This window comes from Rattus rattus, chromosome 5 (assembly GCF_011064425.1).
Source record: "Rattus rattus isolate New Zealand chromosome 5, Rrattus_CSIRO_v1, whole genome shotgun sequence".
NCBI classification, from domain to species: domain Eukaryota; kingdom Metazoa; phylum Chordata; class Mammalia; order Rodentia; family Muridae; genus Rattus; species Rattus rattus.
In genome coordinates this window covers 81,497,594-81,512,530 of record NC_046158.1, presented here as the reverse complement: position 1 = coordinate 81,512,530, position 14,937 = coordinate 81,497,594, and the positions used below count along the sequence as shown (strand labels likewise).

Genomic DNA, 14,937 nt, shown 5'->3' with positions numbered 1-14,937 from the left:
GAAACCTGATTGAGATGATACTCCAGAGTCCAACACTTGTGGCTTCAGATCAAAGATCAACTACTTCTAGTCTTTGTGCTTTAAGTAATGATCAGAGCCTCAGTTTCCTTGTCTGTGAAATGGAAATGCTAGCACACAATCAATTCTGCGGAGTCAAAGGAATAATAATTGAGAAGCACTTAACCTCTTTGGAACCAAGCCCTTATTTATTAAAGCTGAGGATAACACCAGCATCACTGACTTCCTGTTATCAACATTCCTCCATCCTTTCTGAGCCTCCTGAGGTCCTCGGGACCACCACCTACAGTCACACACTGCCCCACAGTCGCCAGGACAAGGAGTCTGGTACTGCAAGGCCAGATCCCAGCCCTGGCCTGGAGCTCCTCGGTGGCAGAAACTGGCACTAAGAGCAGCAGGGGCTGTGCCAGTACCAGCTGAGTTGGTGGCAGAAAGCCGAAACCTGGCTCCCTTTTCTCTTGGTCTAAATGTTGTAACAGTGGTGAAACACAGGACTACAAGAAAGAGAAATCAAAGTGTCTGAGATAGCATCAAAGAGATGCTGTGTTGAGATCGCATTCCAAAAGCTGGACAAGGTAGGAGTCATTAGCATTAATTATTGTTATTGCTTTATTGTTATTGGTGGAGCGACCTTCGGTCGTTTCCAGAATACAGGTAAGAGATTTAAGGCAGCAAGGGGAAAAGTTGCTTCTGGAGTTTTCCTTTAACAGAAAACAGGACACAGGGGCTCAGAGGTTCAGAAAACCCATGAAGGTGGCAGAGAAGAGTTATCTGGCTTCCTCATCTAAACCCTTGCTAAGGGCAGTTCTTCTCCAAGATCAAGGGACAGCTGCCTGGAGACAACGCAAACAGGACATGTGTAAAAGCTTAGGCAGCTCCACAGCCCATCTATGGCCAAAGCCACAGCTTGCCTTGGAATCTCTCCTGGGTGATTTTTAACTCCTGTCATTTTTCTATTTTGTAAGCTTTATGGTAGACAGAAAAACACCCAACACAACAAACAAACCCCATAGGCAAAAATCTCATCTAATCTTTAGAGCCACCTTGGAAGAAGGCTTTTATTTCCATTATAGAAAAAGAGAAAGTAAGCTACCAGGGGTTTAAGAATGGGTCACAGCTGCAAAGAGCATGAAAGTTAGCTAGGACTAGACCTGGGGCCTCACCTCCCCTACCATGCTCTGTGAACTGGGAGAGGCCACACACTGGTACCAGCCAAGAACCTGTTAATAGTTCACAGCTTAATTCTAGAAATGAAGAGTGGATTTTTAAAAAGATACCCATGGGGCTAGAGATGTAGCTCATTTGACAGAGTGCCTGCCTAGCATGCATGAAGCCCGGGGTTTGGTCTGCAACATGGAATAACCTGGGGCATGCCCGGTCGTGCCTATAATCCCAGCACTTAGAGGAGACAGGGAGGGGTAGCAGGATCAAAGGTCAAGGTAATTTCCAACTATGCTGGTGAGTTTGAAGCCAGCCTGGGGTACCTGAGACCTTGTCTCAGGAAAAGAAAAAAACCTGAAATGACATCCATAGCCATTTGACAATGTTTATCTAAGAATGACTTTAAAAGATCTGGCTTTCATTTTACATATCTTATCTCATTTTTCTAGATACCCATTTTAAATCTATTTTGCGATGTTTCGATCTGTAATTGAGCTCAGGGACTCCATGGTCCCTTGGCACAGTGTGCTCATGAATCGTTGAGCTGGCTGGGCTGGGCTGTCACGCAGGTGGATGTTTGGTACTCTTGGGACATCCCTGTATAGTTCTTGAGAATTGACTGATCCCGAGCTCAAGGAGACCTTGGGCAGAGGCCCAGAACCACCCACCGGGCATGGGAAAGCGAGCCCTCACCCCACTAACCATGACTTGATTAGAGGTGCTGCGGCTTTCATGAAGGTTGTTCCAGCCCTCATTATGAGCCTCAAATAAACACAGCGGGTGAGAGTCTGGACCGTAGCACTGTCTTCAAAATAAGCCTCTAACATCTGGCCACCCTCAGAGAGAAGTGCCTTGTTTTCTGCTGGTTCTTTCTCTTTAAATTTTCATGAGTATGGAAGGGCAGAGCAAGCCCAAGGATCAGAGCTCCCCATGCAGCTAGACCTGTTAGAAGAATGTAGCTTCCTAACCTACCAGGCAGGCTGGCCCTGGCTAGGCACAGAGAGTTAATGCACTGAAAGCCTAGGGTGAATTCTAGGTCCATGGTGCCCAGTGCCAAGTATCACTAGCCTCATTAAAGTCTTTAGTCTCTGAATCAAAAATTAAAATATCTGCCTCCACCTCTGTCCCCTCCCCTACAGAGTAGGTTAGCAAAACTTTTGGTTTCAGAGGGAGGAACCAGGTAATGTGCTGTGTAACATAGCCTGTTCTGTTGTCTCTCAGAAGATGCAATGGAGATGTCTTTCCTCAGTGTCCTGAGGAGCGCCAGGCCAAAATAGAGACCAAACCCAGGAGAGTATCAGGAGCCAAATTGGGTGGGACAGAACTCACCTCTTCTAATGCATACGTGGGTTTATACTCATGTTCCCACACACATACTGAGTACCAGGAGCTGACGTTGGGGTGGTGAAAGTTCTCTGTACTGGGGAAAGCTGCAGGCAAAAGGGAGCAAGCCTCTGCCCTTGTGACTCTAACATTTTCTAGTTGGAATGGAAAACTGAGTTATTTATGAGTAAATATGTAAGTTTCAAGTGGTGGCTAGTGCTTTGAATAGAACTGACGCCACAGATGAGAACTAGAGAGAGAGATGGGAGGTCATTTACACAGAGGGCTTGGGAAGGCCTGTCTAAGCGCCAGAACCCAGTCGGAGAGCTCTGCTTCACTTTCTCCCCCAAGCCCCATACTCACTCAGCTCGGAGATGCTGCCCACGCATGTGGCCAGGAGTGACTGCTCCAGTGTCCGAAGCTCCAGCTGAGCATAGGCATCCGCTCGCTCATCATGGCCCAGGGACCCACCATTGTAGGGACTGAAGTAGGCAGGGAGGGAGAGGACACCTGTTGGGGAACAAGATGGTGAAGTCACACTGGGAAAAGAAACTCTGCAGACAGTGTCACAGCTACTGTGCCCAGAGCTTGGCCCCATTCTCCTGTCCTGACAAACAGACTCATAGGACAAGCCCGACTGAGTCTTGGGAATGTGGGTCTTTGCTCTGCCTAGTGCCTGAGAAGTCACAATGAGAGAGAACTCAGTTCTGCTGGGGTTTTACTGATGTGTAGACGGAAATTGAAATTGCCAAGGCCTGTAGGCTCCGGGCCCTTTACCAGGCTTCACTGGGCCTGAGTGCTCCGGGCAGGGTTCTGGGGTGACATGGAGACCTGGCTTGCTCAGTTTTGATGATCACAATCCTGCTCCTTCAAAGGCCGGCTGCCCGCAGTCTTCCCACTTCCCAGCTCAGCCCAGAAGGCCAGGACACATCACTGTGAAGGGATGCTGCCCTCTCTACTTCACGAAGGGGACTGTCTCAGCCCCAGGCCAAGTGCAATTAGTGTTTCTCATTAGCACTTCAACAGCAGAGGAGGGAGCTTCAGAAGCATCCCAGGGGATGCCAGCTTGTAAGTCTCTCCAGCTCACTGTGTAGTCTTTTAGCCTACACCAGAAAAGCAGAACCTGTGGCAGGAAGTGCTCCTGCAGTCAGAGCCTCCGGCAGGAATTCCCAAATCCTGGGGGCTGCTACTTCTCTGATAGGCTGTGCAAGCTTCTGCCTAGCGTTTGCTTATGTGTTGCTTGGAAAGAAAATAGTCATAGAAATCTTGCCAGTCATTTTCGGGGAAAAATCTAAAATTTCTTGAGAAACTGGGAGGGTCCTTAGAATGTGGCAAGACTGAGCTAAGAGTCTCCTCTCTGGCATGCAGGGATGTGACAAGGACACACAGCAGCAGGGGATTTTAGGACAGTCCTCTGGAGTTCATACACACTGTGCTGACATGTACTACAGCAGATTCCCTGGGCTTTCTGTTAACGAGGGACAATGGAGGAAGAACCTACACAGGAACACAGTAGGAGTAGGAGTCAGGTCCAATTGACTGTGTACCCTTGACCCTCACCACCAGAACTCATTCTGTGGTTCGTGTGTGTGTGTGTGTGTGTGTGTGTGTGTGTGTGTGTGTGTGTGTGTGTGTGTGTGTGTGTGTGTGTGTGTGTGTGTGTGTGTGAGAGAGAGAGAGAGAGAGAGAGAGAGAGAGAGAGAGCACACAGCTGCTTAATTCAAGGCCCTTTCACGCATGCTCCCCTCTGAGCCTGTGACATTTCTCTCTTGTGGGGCAAGGGCACATGGGCAGTCCTCCCCTGACCTGGCCCTTCCTGGCTACGTCTCTCTGCACCATCCTGAAGGTACAGTGATAGTTCTGTCTACCCATCCTCCTTGGTGCCAGAGTAGCTGAGGCTAGCCCCTCTACGCCCCCCCCTTACATGATCACAGCTAGCATTGGTCCCATGAGGCCTGAACCAAAGCACTTCCTCAAATATTTATTTCCATGGGAGGAGGAAGAGCATGTGGCTGGGTCACTCTCTAAACCTTGCTGGGTTCCCTAAGGCAGAACTTCTAACAGCTGAGTAACCAAACACATTAGGGTGAACTAGCTTTAAGCATTAAAACGAGTTAAAAAAAAAAAAAAAAAAAGAGCCACAGTCTAAACAGCCAGGGTGGGGGTGGGGCTCCTGTGGCGGCCCTAGTGCAGTCCAGCATCTCCTTCCTACTCCCTTTTCATTGACAGAAACAACACTGGGACATGTGGATCACATTTGCTGTTCTTATGGCAAGGGCACAGGAAATTCAGCTGACTTGTCAAAGGACTCCCAGTGAGAAATATTATGTCACTAGATCTGGTAACATGAGCAGGCAACTCTTAATAGCTTCCTATTTTGTTAGTTGTCTGCCATTCAAAGGAGCTTCCACTTAATACTGTAGCAAGAGTAATTATGAGCCCAATATTAATAATCAGAGCCACAGCTTTGCCATGAGTATCTTGCTTTTAAGAAACTGTTCCCTATCTTTTTTTTTTTAATATATATTTTGTTCTTCCAGCAAGGAAAATAATGCAGTCAGTATTAAAGCTGACTTAACGTTTTTTTAATCATTTATTTTTATTTTTATGTGCATTGGTGTTTTGCCTACGTGTATGTCTGTGTGTGTCTGGGTGAGGATATCAGATTTTGGAGTTACAGACAGTTGTGAGCTGCCATGTGGGTACTGAGAATTGAACCTGGGTCCTCTAGAAGAGCAGACAGCAACCGCCGAGCCATCTCTCTATCCTACTTTAAAATGTGTATGTAGAATGCATGTATGGGGCATGTGTATGTCTGGTGCATGCACACATTATGCATAGGTTTGAGTGCTCTTACACACTTGGAGGTCAGAGAAGGCCATCCTGTGTCCTGTGCTATCACTTCCTACCTTATTCCCTTGAGACGGGTCTCTCACCCGTTTGGAGTACACAGAGAGTCCCAGTGACCCTCTTGGGTTACAGGCACATTTGCAGCCACAGCTGGTTTAATATGGATTTCAAACATAGGTCCTGATGCTTGCACAGCAAGTACTCTCACTCACGGAACCCATCTCTCCAGTTCTGATTTAGAGAGAGAGAGAGAGAGAGAGAGAGAGAGAGAGAGAGAGAGAGTGTCCCTCAGACTTCATGGGGTGCTATGCTCACCCTTCTCTTCTTATGGAGATCACCAGAAACTGAAAATGGGGTACTAGAATATGAACCTCATCACCGAAGAGATTCTTAGTTGCTGAAATGGAATGATATTTTAATTTTGGCCATCTTGTCCATTTAGGGTATAAAGGAGAGGGGATCTGTGTGGGTCTAATGTTTCTAGGAAAGAAACTCAAAGAACAAGAAATGGTTCTCTCTCTCTGTCTCTCTGTCTCTCTGTCTCTCTCTCTCTCTCTCTCTCTCTCTCTCTCTCTCTCTCTCTCCCTCCCCCCCCACGCCTGTGTGTGCAGCATGTGTGTGTAGATGACAGTTCTCAATGTCTTCCACACCTTTGGTCTGACACAGGTCCTCTCATTGGCTTGAGCTTTGTTCTGCAGGCCAGGTAGATGGCCAGGTGGCCAGTAAGCTTCCAGGGCTCTCTCTGCCCAGCTCTCATTCTCTTGCCATCACTGGGACCATGAATCCACAGAGAGTCATGTCAGATTTCTAGTCAGATTTTCTCATATGGCTGCCCAATCCTTGAATCTTAGAATTCACTTTGTTTTGCAAGGCAGCAGCCCCCTGTTCCTCCTCCTCAGTTCCTAGCAGTACTGCATCTACTCGGTTGCTGAACAAGAGATTTCCGAGTCATCCCTCTCCATTCTCTCCTCGGTCCACTCCACCAATCAGCCACCAGGCCTTACTGCTCTTACCACCTCAGTATTTCAAAAACTGGTCATGGCCCCTGCTCCTAACCCTGGCCTCCCTGTTCCTCACCCTGGCCTCCCTGCTCTCTGTAACTTTCTCACACCTCCTTGTTGCCCTTGTGAAGAAATCCAACTGCCTTTGTTCAGGTGAAACTAGACAGTATCTTCCTTTCCTTCCCTGACACACAGGGGTGAGAAGCAATTTTCTGCTAGTAAAGTGGCAAAACTCCCAGCATGCCCCCAGCATGTCAGCACCTGGGAAGCCCAGCACACAAGAGTGTTACTTCTCCGCGCTACTCCGTTCCGGTGCTGTTCTCTCAGCTGACTCTAGCTCGTGGGTAGGAGTGGAGACGACCCATTTTCTTCCCAGTGAGTCTTCACTAGTGCCTAGAGAGGGTGGTGGTGAGCTGGGTGGAAAACTCCACCCTGAAGCCTGGGAACCCGCCTTCTCCAAGTAGGTGCCGCCCAGGAATTAAGCCCGGTTTCTGCTTGAGAGGCACGGTCTCTCTCGGGTACATGCCACACCAGGAGCAGACGGGCAGCACACTATGTTGACAAACCAGAATTTCAGTTCAGAGGAGAAGATGATTTCACCTGCTTCTCTGAAATACAGGACTAATATGAAGGCATCTCAAGTCCTCTCTAGCACTTGAGGGACCACCTCCAGACCTCCTCCATTTACCGCTCTAGTACTTAACTTCTAAATGGTCAGCAGTGGAAATAAATACAACTGGTAACTGCTGATTTCTCTGTGTTCACTTCACTCACAGTCACAACAGTGTGTGTGTGTGTGTGTGTGTGTGTGTGTGTGTGTACAGAAGGCTCTGTGTGTGTCCCTGTGTAACTAACCCCAACCTACCACCTCCCAACTCTGACAATATTAAATATAAAAATGTCTTTTCTGTGGGACTGATTGCAGTTTCGATTTTTCAGACACTTCATCCCAAAGCCAGCAAGGCTGCAGCATAACTTCCCTCCAAACTCAACAACCCATTACGGCATTCTCCCTAGACTTGCAAAGGCCTCCTGTGCGGTGAGCCTCCTTACTGCAGATCTGTAACTGCAGATCTGTAACTGCAGCACCCTTTCCCGGCTTAGGACCCTCTCCGCCTACCACACATCCTTAAAACAAAGATCAGGACACACAGGGTTACTTTTTTTTACTGTTCTCGTGAGGATACATGAGGAGCTGGGGGCTTGGGTGGAACTCAGTCTACAAGCTTCTGAAAGCACAATTTATACCACCCCAAAATGGTTTCCAAAAGGCTTGCAGAATCCCACTCTCCATAAAAGTGTTTCTATTCTCTGATTTGGATTTTGCCATGGAAGGGGTGGGTAGGGAGTTGATGTGGTTGGGTTTTTGCTTGTTTGTTTTGTTTGAGGCGAGGTCTCATGTATTCTAAGCTGTCTGCAAACTCCCTATGCAGTTGAGGATGGCCTTGAACCCCTGCCTGTATGTTCCAAGTGCTGGGATTATAAGCTTATACCACCAGGTTTAGCTCGAGATGAAATTTTATATATAGAAATTTAACACCCGGTTGCTGGGTATTAGCCATCCTTGTATAAAAGCACTAAGAAGCAAAGGCAGGAATATTATTCAAAGAGATTCAAATGAGGCACAAGGCAGTGGATCCTAAAACCTAACCGAATGCTATTTATCCTGACAGTCTAAGCTGGGAGGCGAGGGCATGGGCGCCTCATGAGGCAACGGGAAGAGGAACAAAGTAATAAGATGAAGTTGAAAGTGGCTTGAAATGTGCCTGGAAAACTGTCAATCATTCATAGAATGCAGATGACTCATCGAGAATAACCAAACGAACAGCTAATGCTTGGGTCAATCTGTCTCGTGGAGCTCCACGACAACCTGTCCTGTTCAAACGAGGACAGCATTCCGAGACAGGGAGAGAGAAGTCTGTGCGTGCATGCACATGGAGCAGGGTGTCTAAACTGAGAACCAAATGCTGACCACCAGTGACTACCGAATGGAAGCAGACTTGTACATAGTCTATACTCTATGCCCAAACGTCTGAGCTCCTTCAAAGATCTACCAGTAACTACAACTATAGTGACTCATCCTCCCATAGACACAGGTCAACATGGGCTGGGCCACTTGGCCAAAGCCTGGCTAGCAAACGGCAAAGTGAAATGCAAGCTGAGCAGCAACCACACTGCCTCTTAGAGGGGACTAAGGTTCAGACTCCAAGGGTGGGCGCACAGGGCTCTCCCTATTTAACCTGGGGACACATGCTTGCCTTCCCATCCAAACTGCAATTTCCCTCATCTCTCCCCATCTCTCCCCCTCAGTACTGGAGACTGAGCCACCTAAATAATAGGCAAGTGCTCTCCACTGACCTCCTCTCCCTTTTTGAGATAGAGTCTCACTAACTTGCCTGGGCTGGCCTTGAACTTGTGATTTCTACTGCCTCAGTCTCCAAAGAGGCTGGGGTTATGGGCCCCTGGCACCAGGCATAGTTCATGTTCTCTTTAAAAATTTATTTTTATTATATTTATTTATTTTGTGTGAGTATATGAGTAAAGGTGTATGGGGGGCAGTGGGACTGATCTTCCCTCTCCACAAGTGCACATGGAGATAAGAAAACTGTGGATTCTCTCCTTCCACCATGGGGGTCTCAGGGATGGAACCCAGGGCTGCACAGGTCCTCATGCTTGAAGACAAGAGCTTTACCCACCAAACTATCTCACTCCCCAACTCCCTCTTTTAAGGGCAGAAATTAAAATCAAATAATCATCACTGTTTGGTCAATACCAGAAGATGGTCTTCCTGTCAGGTTTTGTGGGTGAACCAGAAGCTCATCACTAAGCAATAAAATGAAAGCACATGGTTACAACTGTCCAAGAGACACTCAAGTTGTTAGCCATTCACTTTCTCCTGAGAAGAAGGGTAGTTAAATGGCAGGTTTACCTGGCTAGGGGCTGAAAGCCCTGACAGCCTTATTCTGTCAGGAACTGGTGGTGTGGCTATCCTCTCCCTTAGTCTCTCAGTGAAGCCTAGACAGGGCAATGATCTGGAGAGAAAGAGGGGGCCAACAAAACACTAGACTGCCCCACAAAATAGAGTTCATGACTTTGGGAGTCCTCTGGAACATTCTGACACTTCCTTCTAGTTTAGTAGACATCATTTGGTCACAGACAACATACTGGCTGTTCATGAGGAAGCCAGCCAGTGGAGACCATGGGATGTTGCTCAAGTTGTCTGAGGCACAAACTCAATTCAAATACAATCTCTTTACTGATGTTGGCTTCTTTGCAAATCATTAAGAGAAAGATGTTTAAGCCCATATATCAATTCAAAATATTAAACCTACAGGTGAACTCCGGAAAAGCCAGCAAGAATCACAACGAAGGCAGCTTGGACAAAAAAACCTGCTGTGAATTACTGAGCTCCATCCAGTGGAAAGAAGCTCTGTGTTACTTTTTAAAAGATTCTAGGTGACCTCTCTCCAAAGGATTGGTGTAACACTGCAAGAACTTGAGTGACCTGGGAAGCACAAGGCTTGGGATGACCTCTTAAAAGAGGAACACCAACTCATGACCATGGTGCTTTACCACATTCTGTCCTAGTCCCACGGAGGGAAAGCACACTAATCCTGTGGGCTACTTTTATCAACAACTCATTCAACACACACACACACACACACACACACGCACACGCTAGCCTCTGCTGCGTAATGAGTTCCAGGCCAGCATGGGCAACTTATTGTCTGAAACCCCAAATAAGCAAACAAAAAGGCAGACACAGGAGGATCTCTGGGAGTTTGAGATCTATATAGTGAGTTCCAGGCCAGCAAGGGATATGAAGTGAGACCCTGTCTAAAAACACCCAAATGTTGTAAGCCAATGGTTTGAAATACTGTCTAGCAAAGATTGGACAACCTCACAGCAATAAAGTATTAGGAATATATGAATACATTAATAAAGAGTGTACTATATATTACTCTTATACTGATTATTGATTTTTATATAAAAAGGATGAACATGAAATCTGCCTGAACTGTAGAACAGGATATCTATGTATATCATTTGTAACAAAAGTCAAAGTCCATTCTTTAAGACTGAATAGCAATAAGCTGTGATCAGGCTTGCTGAAAGACGTTCTTAAATAATAATTTACAGTCAGAACCAATGTTTATGATGCTACCATTTGGTCTTATTTTAATTATATGTATGTGTGGGTTTGTGCAAATGAGCACGGGTATCCCTGGAGGCCAGGCGATGGCCCTGAGTGTCCTGGAGCTGGAGTTAAAGTCTGTTGTGAGCCACCTGATATAGTGCAGAGGACGAACCCAGGTCCTCTGCAAGCACTCCTAACCACGGGGCCGTGTCTCCAGGTCCTACTGCACTTTTCACACTTGCTGGCCCCTGGGGAATAGTATATCACAGCATGGGCTGTGCCCTTATCTTCACGAAGGTGCCATCGTTCAGCGACTGAGAGACCTGCCTATGTTTCATGTTCTTTGAGAACACAGATTTCAATGATTCTTTTCACCTTTCTAGTTTCTCCCAGCAATTCTGTGTCAAAGACTTTTTTCTTAGCTTCTTCAAATAGGACTACTTGATATATGCACTGATGACAAATTTACATGAACGAAATGATTTGGGGCACGATCTCACTCTGTGTTGAAATTTGTCTTGAAGGCAAAGATGATTTCTTTCCCAGGAAAAAGTAAAGCAGCAAGAACAGCAACAAAAAACCCTCTACTCTTTCATTGAGTTTTTTTTTTTTTTCCCCCGACCAACCATGGGGTGGAAGCCCTAGGCTCTACCACTGAGCTAAATCCCCAACTCTTTCATTAAATGGGGTGATTAAAGATATATCTTTGGATAATAGATTTTAGGGGTTTTCCCCATTGTTCAAGGTGTTTTTAAACAAAACCCTTATTAACACAACCATCGCAGGCCCCTCACCTGGCCTGCTGTGTCTGTGAGACGGGGTATCATTCACAGCCACACAGAGGCTGGGCACCTTTGTGGCCTGTGCAAGCTGCAGTGCACTGGACTCTGAACACAATATCTGGAAAATCCTCACAGCACGCAGCCAGCTTACAGCCACAGCCCTGCCCTGGCTACATGTAGGCAGGACTTCCCATCCTCTTCCAAGAAGCCATCCTGAGCTGCACCTCTGCTTGGGTAGGGAGTGGTGCTGTCAACCCTAAGAGGGGAGCGAGTGGGGCCTCCCCGTGTCAGCTGGTACAGAAAGAGGAGGATGCAAGGTGGCTGTGCGCCTAGAACAAGTACAAGTCATTCATTTCTTGGGGAGTGAAAAGGGCCAATTATCACAAGGTCTGGGGCAGGCGGCCAAGGCAGTTATTAATAGAACGTGAATGTGTTAGTCAGAAATGCTGTACACTGGAGTCCTGCTTAGGAAACATACCTGCTGCTGTCGGCTTCCCTTCCATTTCCAAAGGAGTCTGATCACTCATCGCCTTAGGTAATTTAGAAGCATGTGTCTCAGAGACCAGGGTTCTGAGCCCAGCCTGGCTAGTTACACTAGCTGTGTAACTGAAGTAGTTGCTTCACCTCTCTGATCTTCAACCTGTTCATCAGTATCTGGAGCCTAACAACAGCTAAGTTTGAGGACTGAAAGAGCTCACCACGCAGTGAAAGGCCTAACACACTGTGTTGTAGGTAGGAGTATTTTTTATAAATGCCTTCAATAATTTCAAAGGTCATGAGATTAACACCATCCGAGAAAGGGCCACACTACTCTGTTATTTTTTAAAGACCATGATAGCTCTTATTTCACAATTGCACAAAAGGGGTCATTAATTCTACATTCATTCATTCTTGTACTCAAAATGATTGGTGCTCATCTGCCTGTCAGAAGCAGCTGTATTCTAGGAACAGACATAAAGGAGAAGGCGGGTCACTGGCCCTCAGGAGAAGCCTAATGAAGGAGGTGCAGAGGCCTATCTGCTGAGTCAGCACTGTGCCCAGAGGGCTGCAGTGGCGGCCCAACAGAAGGGAAAGAAGCTCTGAGCCGAGGTACTCAGGTGTGGTGGCTAAGGAAGGCTTCCCAGAGGTGGCAACGCCTCAGCTGCTTGGAGGAAGAATCAGATCTTGTTGACCAGGTGTGGATCCCTTATCTTTGCCCTCCAAGGCTGAAATGACAGGCAGTGCGGTGCCACTCTTACCTGCCATCCCCATGAACTCTGAGCATCTGAACTCTGACCCTTATGCCTGCATGGCAGACGCTTACACTGCTGAGCCTTTGCTCTCCTTCTTGAGATAGGGTCTAACTAAGAACCCCAGGCTGGCCAAGAACTTTCGACTCTCCTTTCCTCTTCCTCTCAAGCGCTGGGATTATCCATGTGTAAGACCACATCTGGCTCATTTCAGTTTCCTCCATGTATTTCATGGATGTCTAGGCCAACTCTTCTCAGCTATGAATAGCGTCTCGTCTGACTAAATCTACCATATTTGTTTACTCACTCACTCCGCCGCTCTCTTCTTTGAGCAATTGTGGAGAAAGTGTACAAACATCCATGAGCAGATTTCTGTGTGGGCAGAAGTTTTCAATTTCTTCGGGGAAATACCAAGGAGTGTAATCACTGAAGCATCTGCTAAGTGTATATTTAGGTTTGCAAGGAAATTCTCACCGAGCCCCTGTGCATTTCCACCAGCCGGGCATGAGGTTTCTCACCAGCACGTGGGGGTGTCCAGACTGTGGGCTCCAGTCACTCTAACAAGTGTCAAGGCCTGTCCGATTGCTGTGTCAGGCTTCACTTCTCCACGTTGATACACAGTATCCTGACATGCATTTGCTTGGCACCATGGACCCTCTTGGGCCAATTATCTGATAAAGCCTTTGGTCTGTTTTAGTCGAAATTTTTGGAGTTCTCAGATTGCACCCAGCACAGGAGCCATCAACATCCTACCACTGAGCCACATCCCCAAGTCCTGGTTCATTTAAAAACTGGGTGCTCGGTTTTCTCATTATTGTGAATATTTCTCTGTATATTTTGGATAACAATCTTTTCTCTGATATGTCAATTGCAAATATCTTCTTCCTGTTTGTGGTTTTTCATTCTCTTGAAAGTGTAACTCACAGAGCAATTTTTGCTATTTTGAGACAGGTAAGCTCAGGCGGGCTCCAAACTCACTACGTAGCCAAGGCTGCCCTTGAATTCCTGACTCCCTGCCTCTACTTCTCATCCTAGGATTATAGATGTATGCCACCATGCCTGGCAGAAATCTAAAAAGAAGTGGGTGGTGTATATGTGTATATGTGCGTGTATGTGTGTCTGCACATGTGTAGACCAGAGGTTAACATCGAGCGTCTTTCTCATTCTCTCCCTGCTTTTGTTTTTTGGCAGGGTCTCCCAGTGAACCAGGAGCTCACCAATAGGGCTATGCCGCAGACCAGTGACTGCAAGGATCCTTCCATCTCTGCTCCCATGCTGGAGTTTTACTTGTGGGCTGTGGCGACAACTCAGGTACTCATGCTTGGATGGCAAGCACTTCACTGACTATCATCTCCCTAGCCCCCAGAAGGTCTGGAGTTTAATGCATACAGCTTACCTTTCTTTCACAAGGATTGTGGTTTTAGTGTCCCATCTGAAAATTTGCCTACCCAAGACCCAAGGTCATTTTGTTTTTTCCTGTTATTTTCAAGAACTCTTATAGTTTTGTGTTTTATACACAGGACCATGATAAATTTCTTCCTCATGAAGTTCCTCAGCTGGATGTAGACCTGGATTCTGAGATTCTGGCTTCTAGTCCTGGTCATGCACACAGGCCTGCGATGTCCTGTCCTGGGAAAGCCAAGACTATGATACTCTGGGCACACAGCCCGCATGGGAAATCTCATTGTGGGGAAGAGAGGCTGAAGGCAGGCCTCTTGGGAGGGCAAGCCTTCCCTGGGGAGCTCCTTTGTCCTGCTGTCCTGCACAAAGGAGTTCTGGTCTGACTGTAGAGTGTGCGTGGCTATTGTACGCTTCTGCTGCAATTGTGGGCTTTGGCCCGAAGCCCCTTGCTGTCAGTTTTACAAGCTCCTATTTGCAGCCTCACATTAGGCTCATTAAGAAGATGCTCCCTGTGGGGCCATAAAGGCACATGGATGAGCGGAGAGTGAGCTTGGGAGGCTGCCTATGATCTGCCCACCAACACTGAAGGGGACCTATGGAAACAGTGAATCAGCCACTCCTGGCTGGAACCGGGCTGGCAGCTTACCAAAGCAAAGGCGGCCTGTAAGCCCTTCCCACAGCTTGCTGTGGCTTCCCTGTCTTTGAATGAGGCAACCTATATGTCTTATAGAGTGTGGTCCTCTAAGCACATAGATGCCATTCTCAGCAGGTCTTCTGGACTGGCCTGCAAGTAGCAATCATGGCTGATCATGGCTTGGGCCTATGGACTGTTGATAATTTCTTCATGGAAAGGAGTGGGGAGGATTGCCGGTTCCTTAGCTGCAGATCCAACTACTCTGCCTAGTCACTTGTATGCCATTCTGCCCTAACTATGTGACCTCAGGTCTTGGGGAGGGGTAGAGTATATAACCTGAGGAAGACAGTTCCATCTACACAGCCATGGGGGAGCCATCACCTATGCTGGGTGAAGACTT

The 14,937-nt window shown here is 47.3% G+C and overlaps 1 protein-coding gene across 1 annotated transcript in view; it reads right to left on the bottom strand.

Moving 5' to 3' along the window:
- Abtb2 (ankyrin repeat and BTB domain containing 2) overlaps positions 1-14,937 on the bottom strand; it is a 152,100-nt gene that overhangs the window by 37,192 nt on the left and 99,971 nt on the right. The window contains exon 2 of the mRNA XM_032903813.1: positions 2,866-3,012. Within this exon, the coding sequence (XP_032759704.1) occupies positions 2,866-3,012 (147 nt within the window). The remainder of the gene's footprint in view (positions 1-2,865; positions 3,013-14,937) is intronic.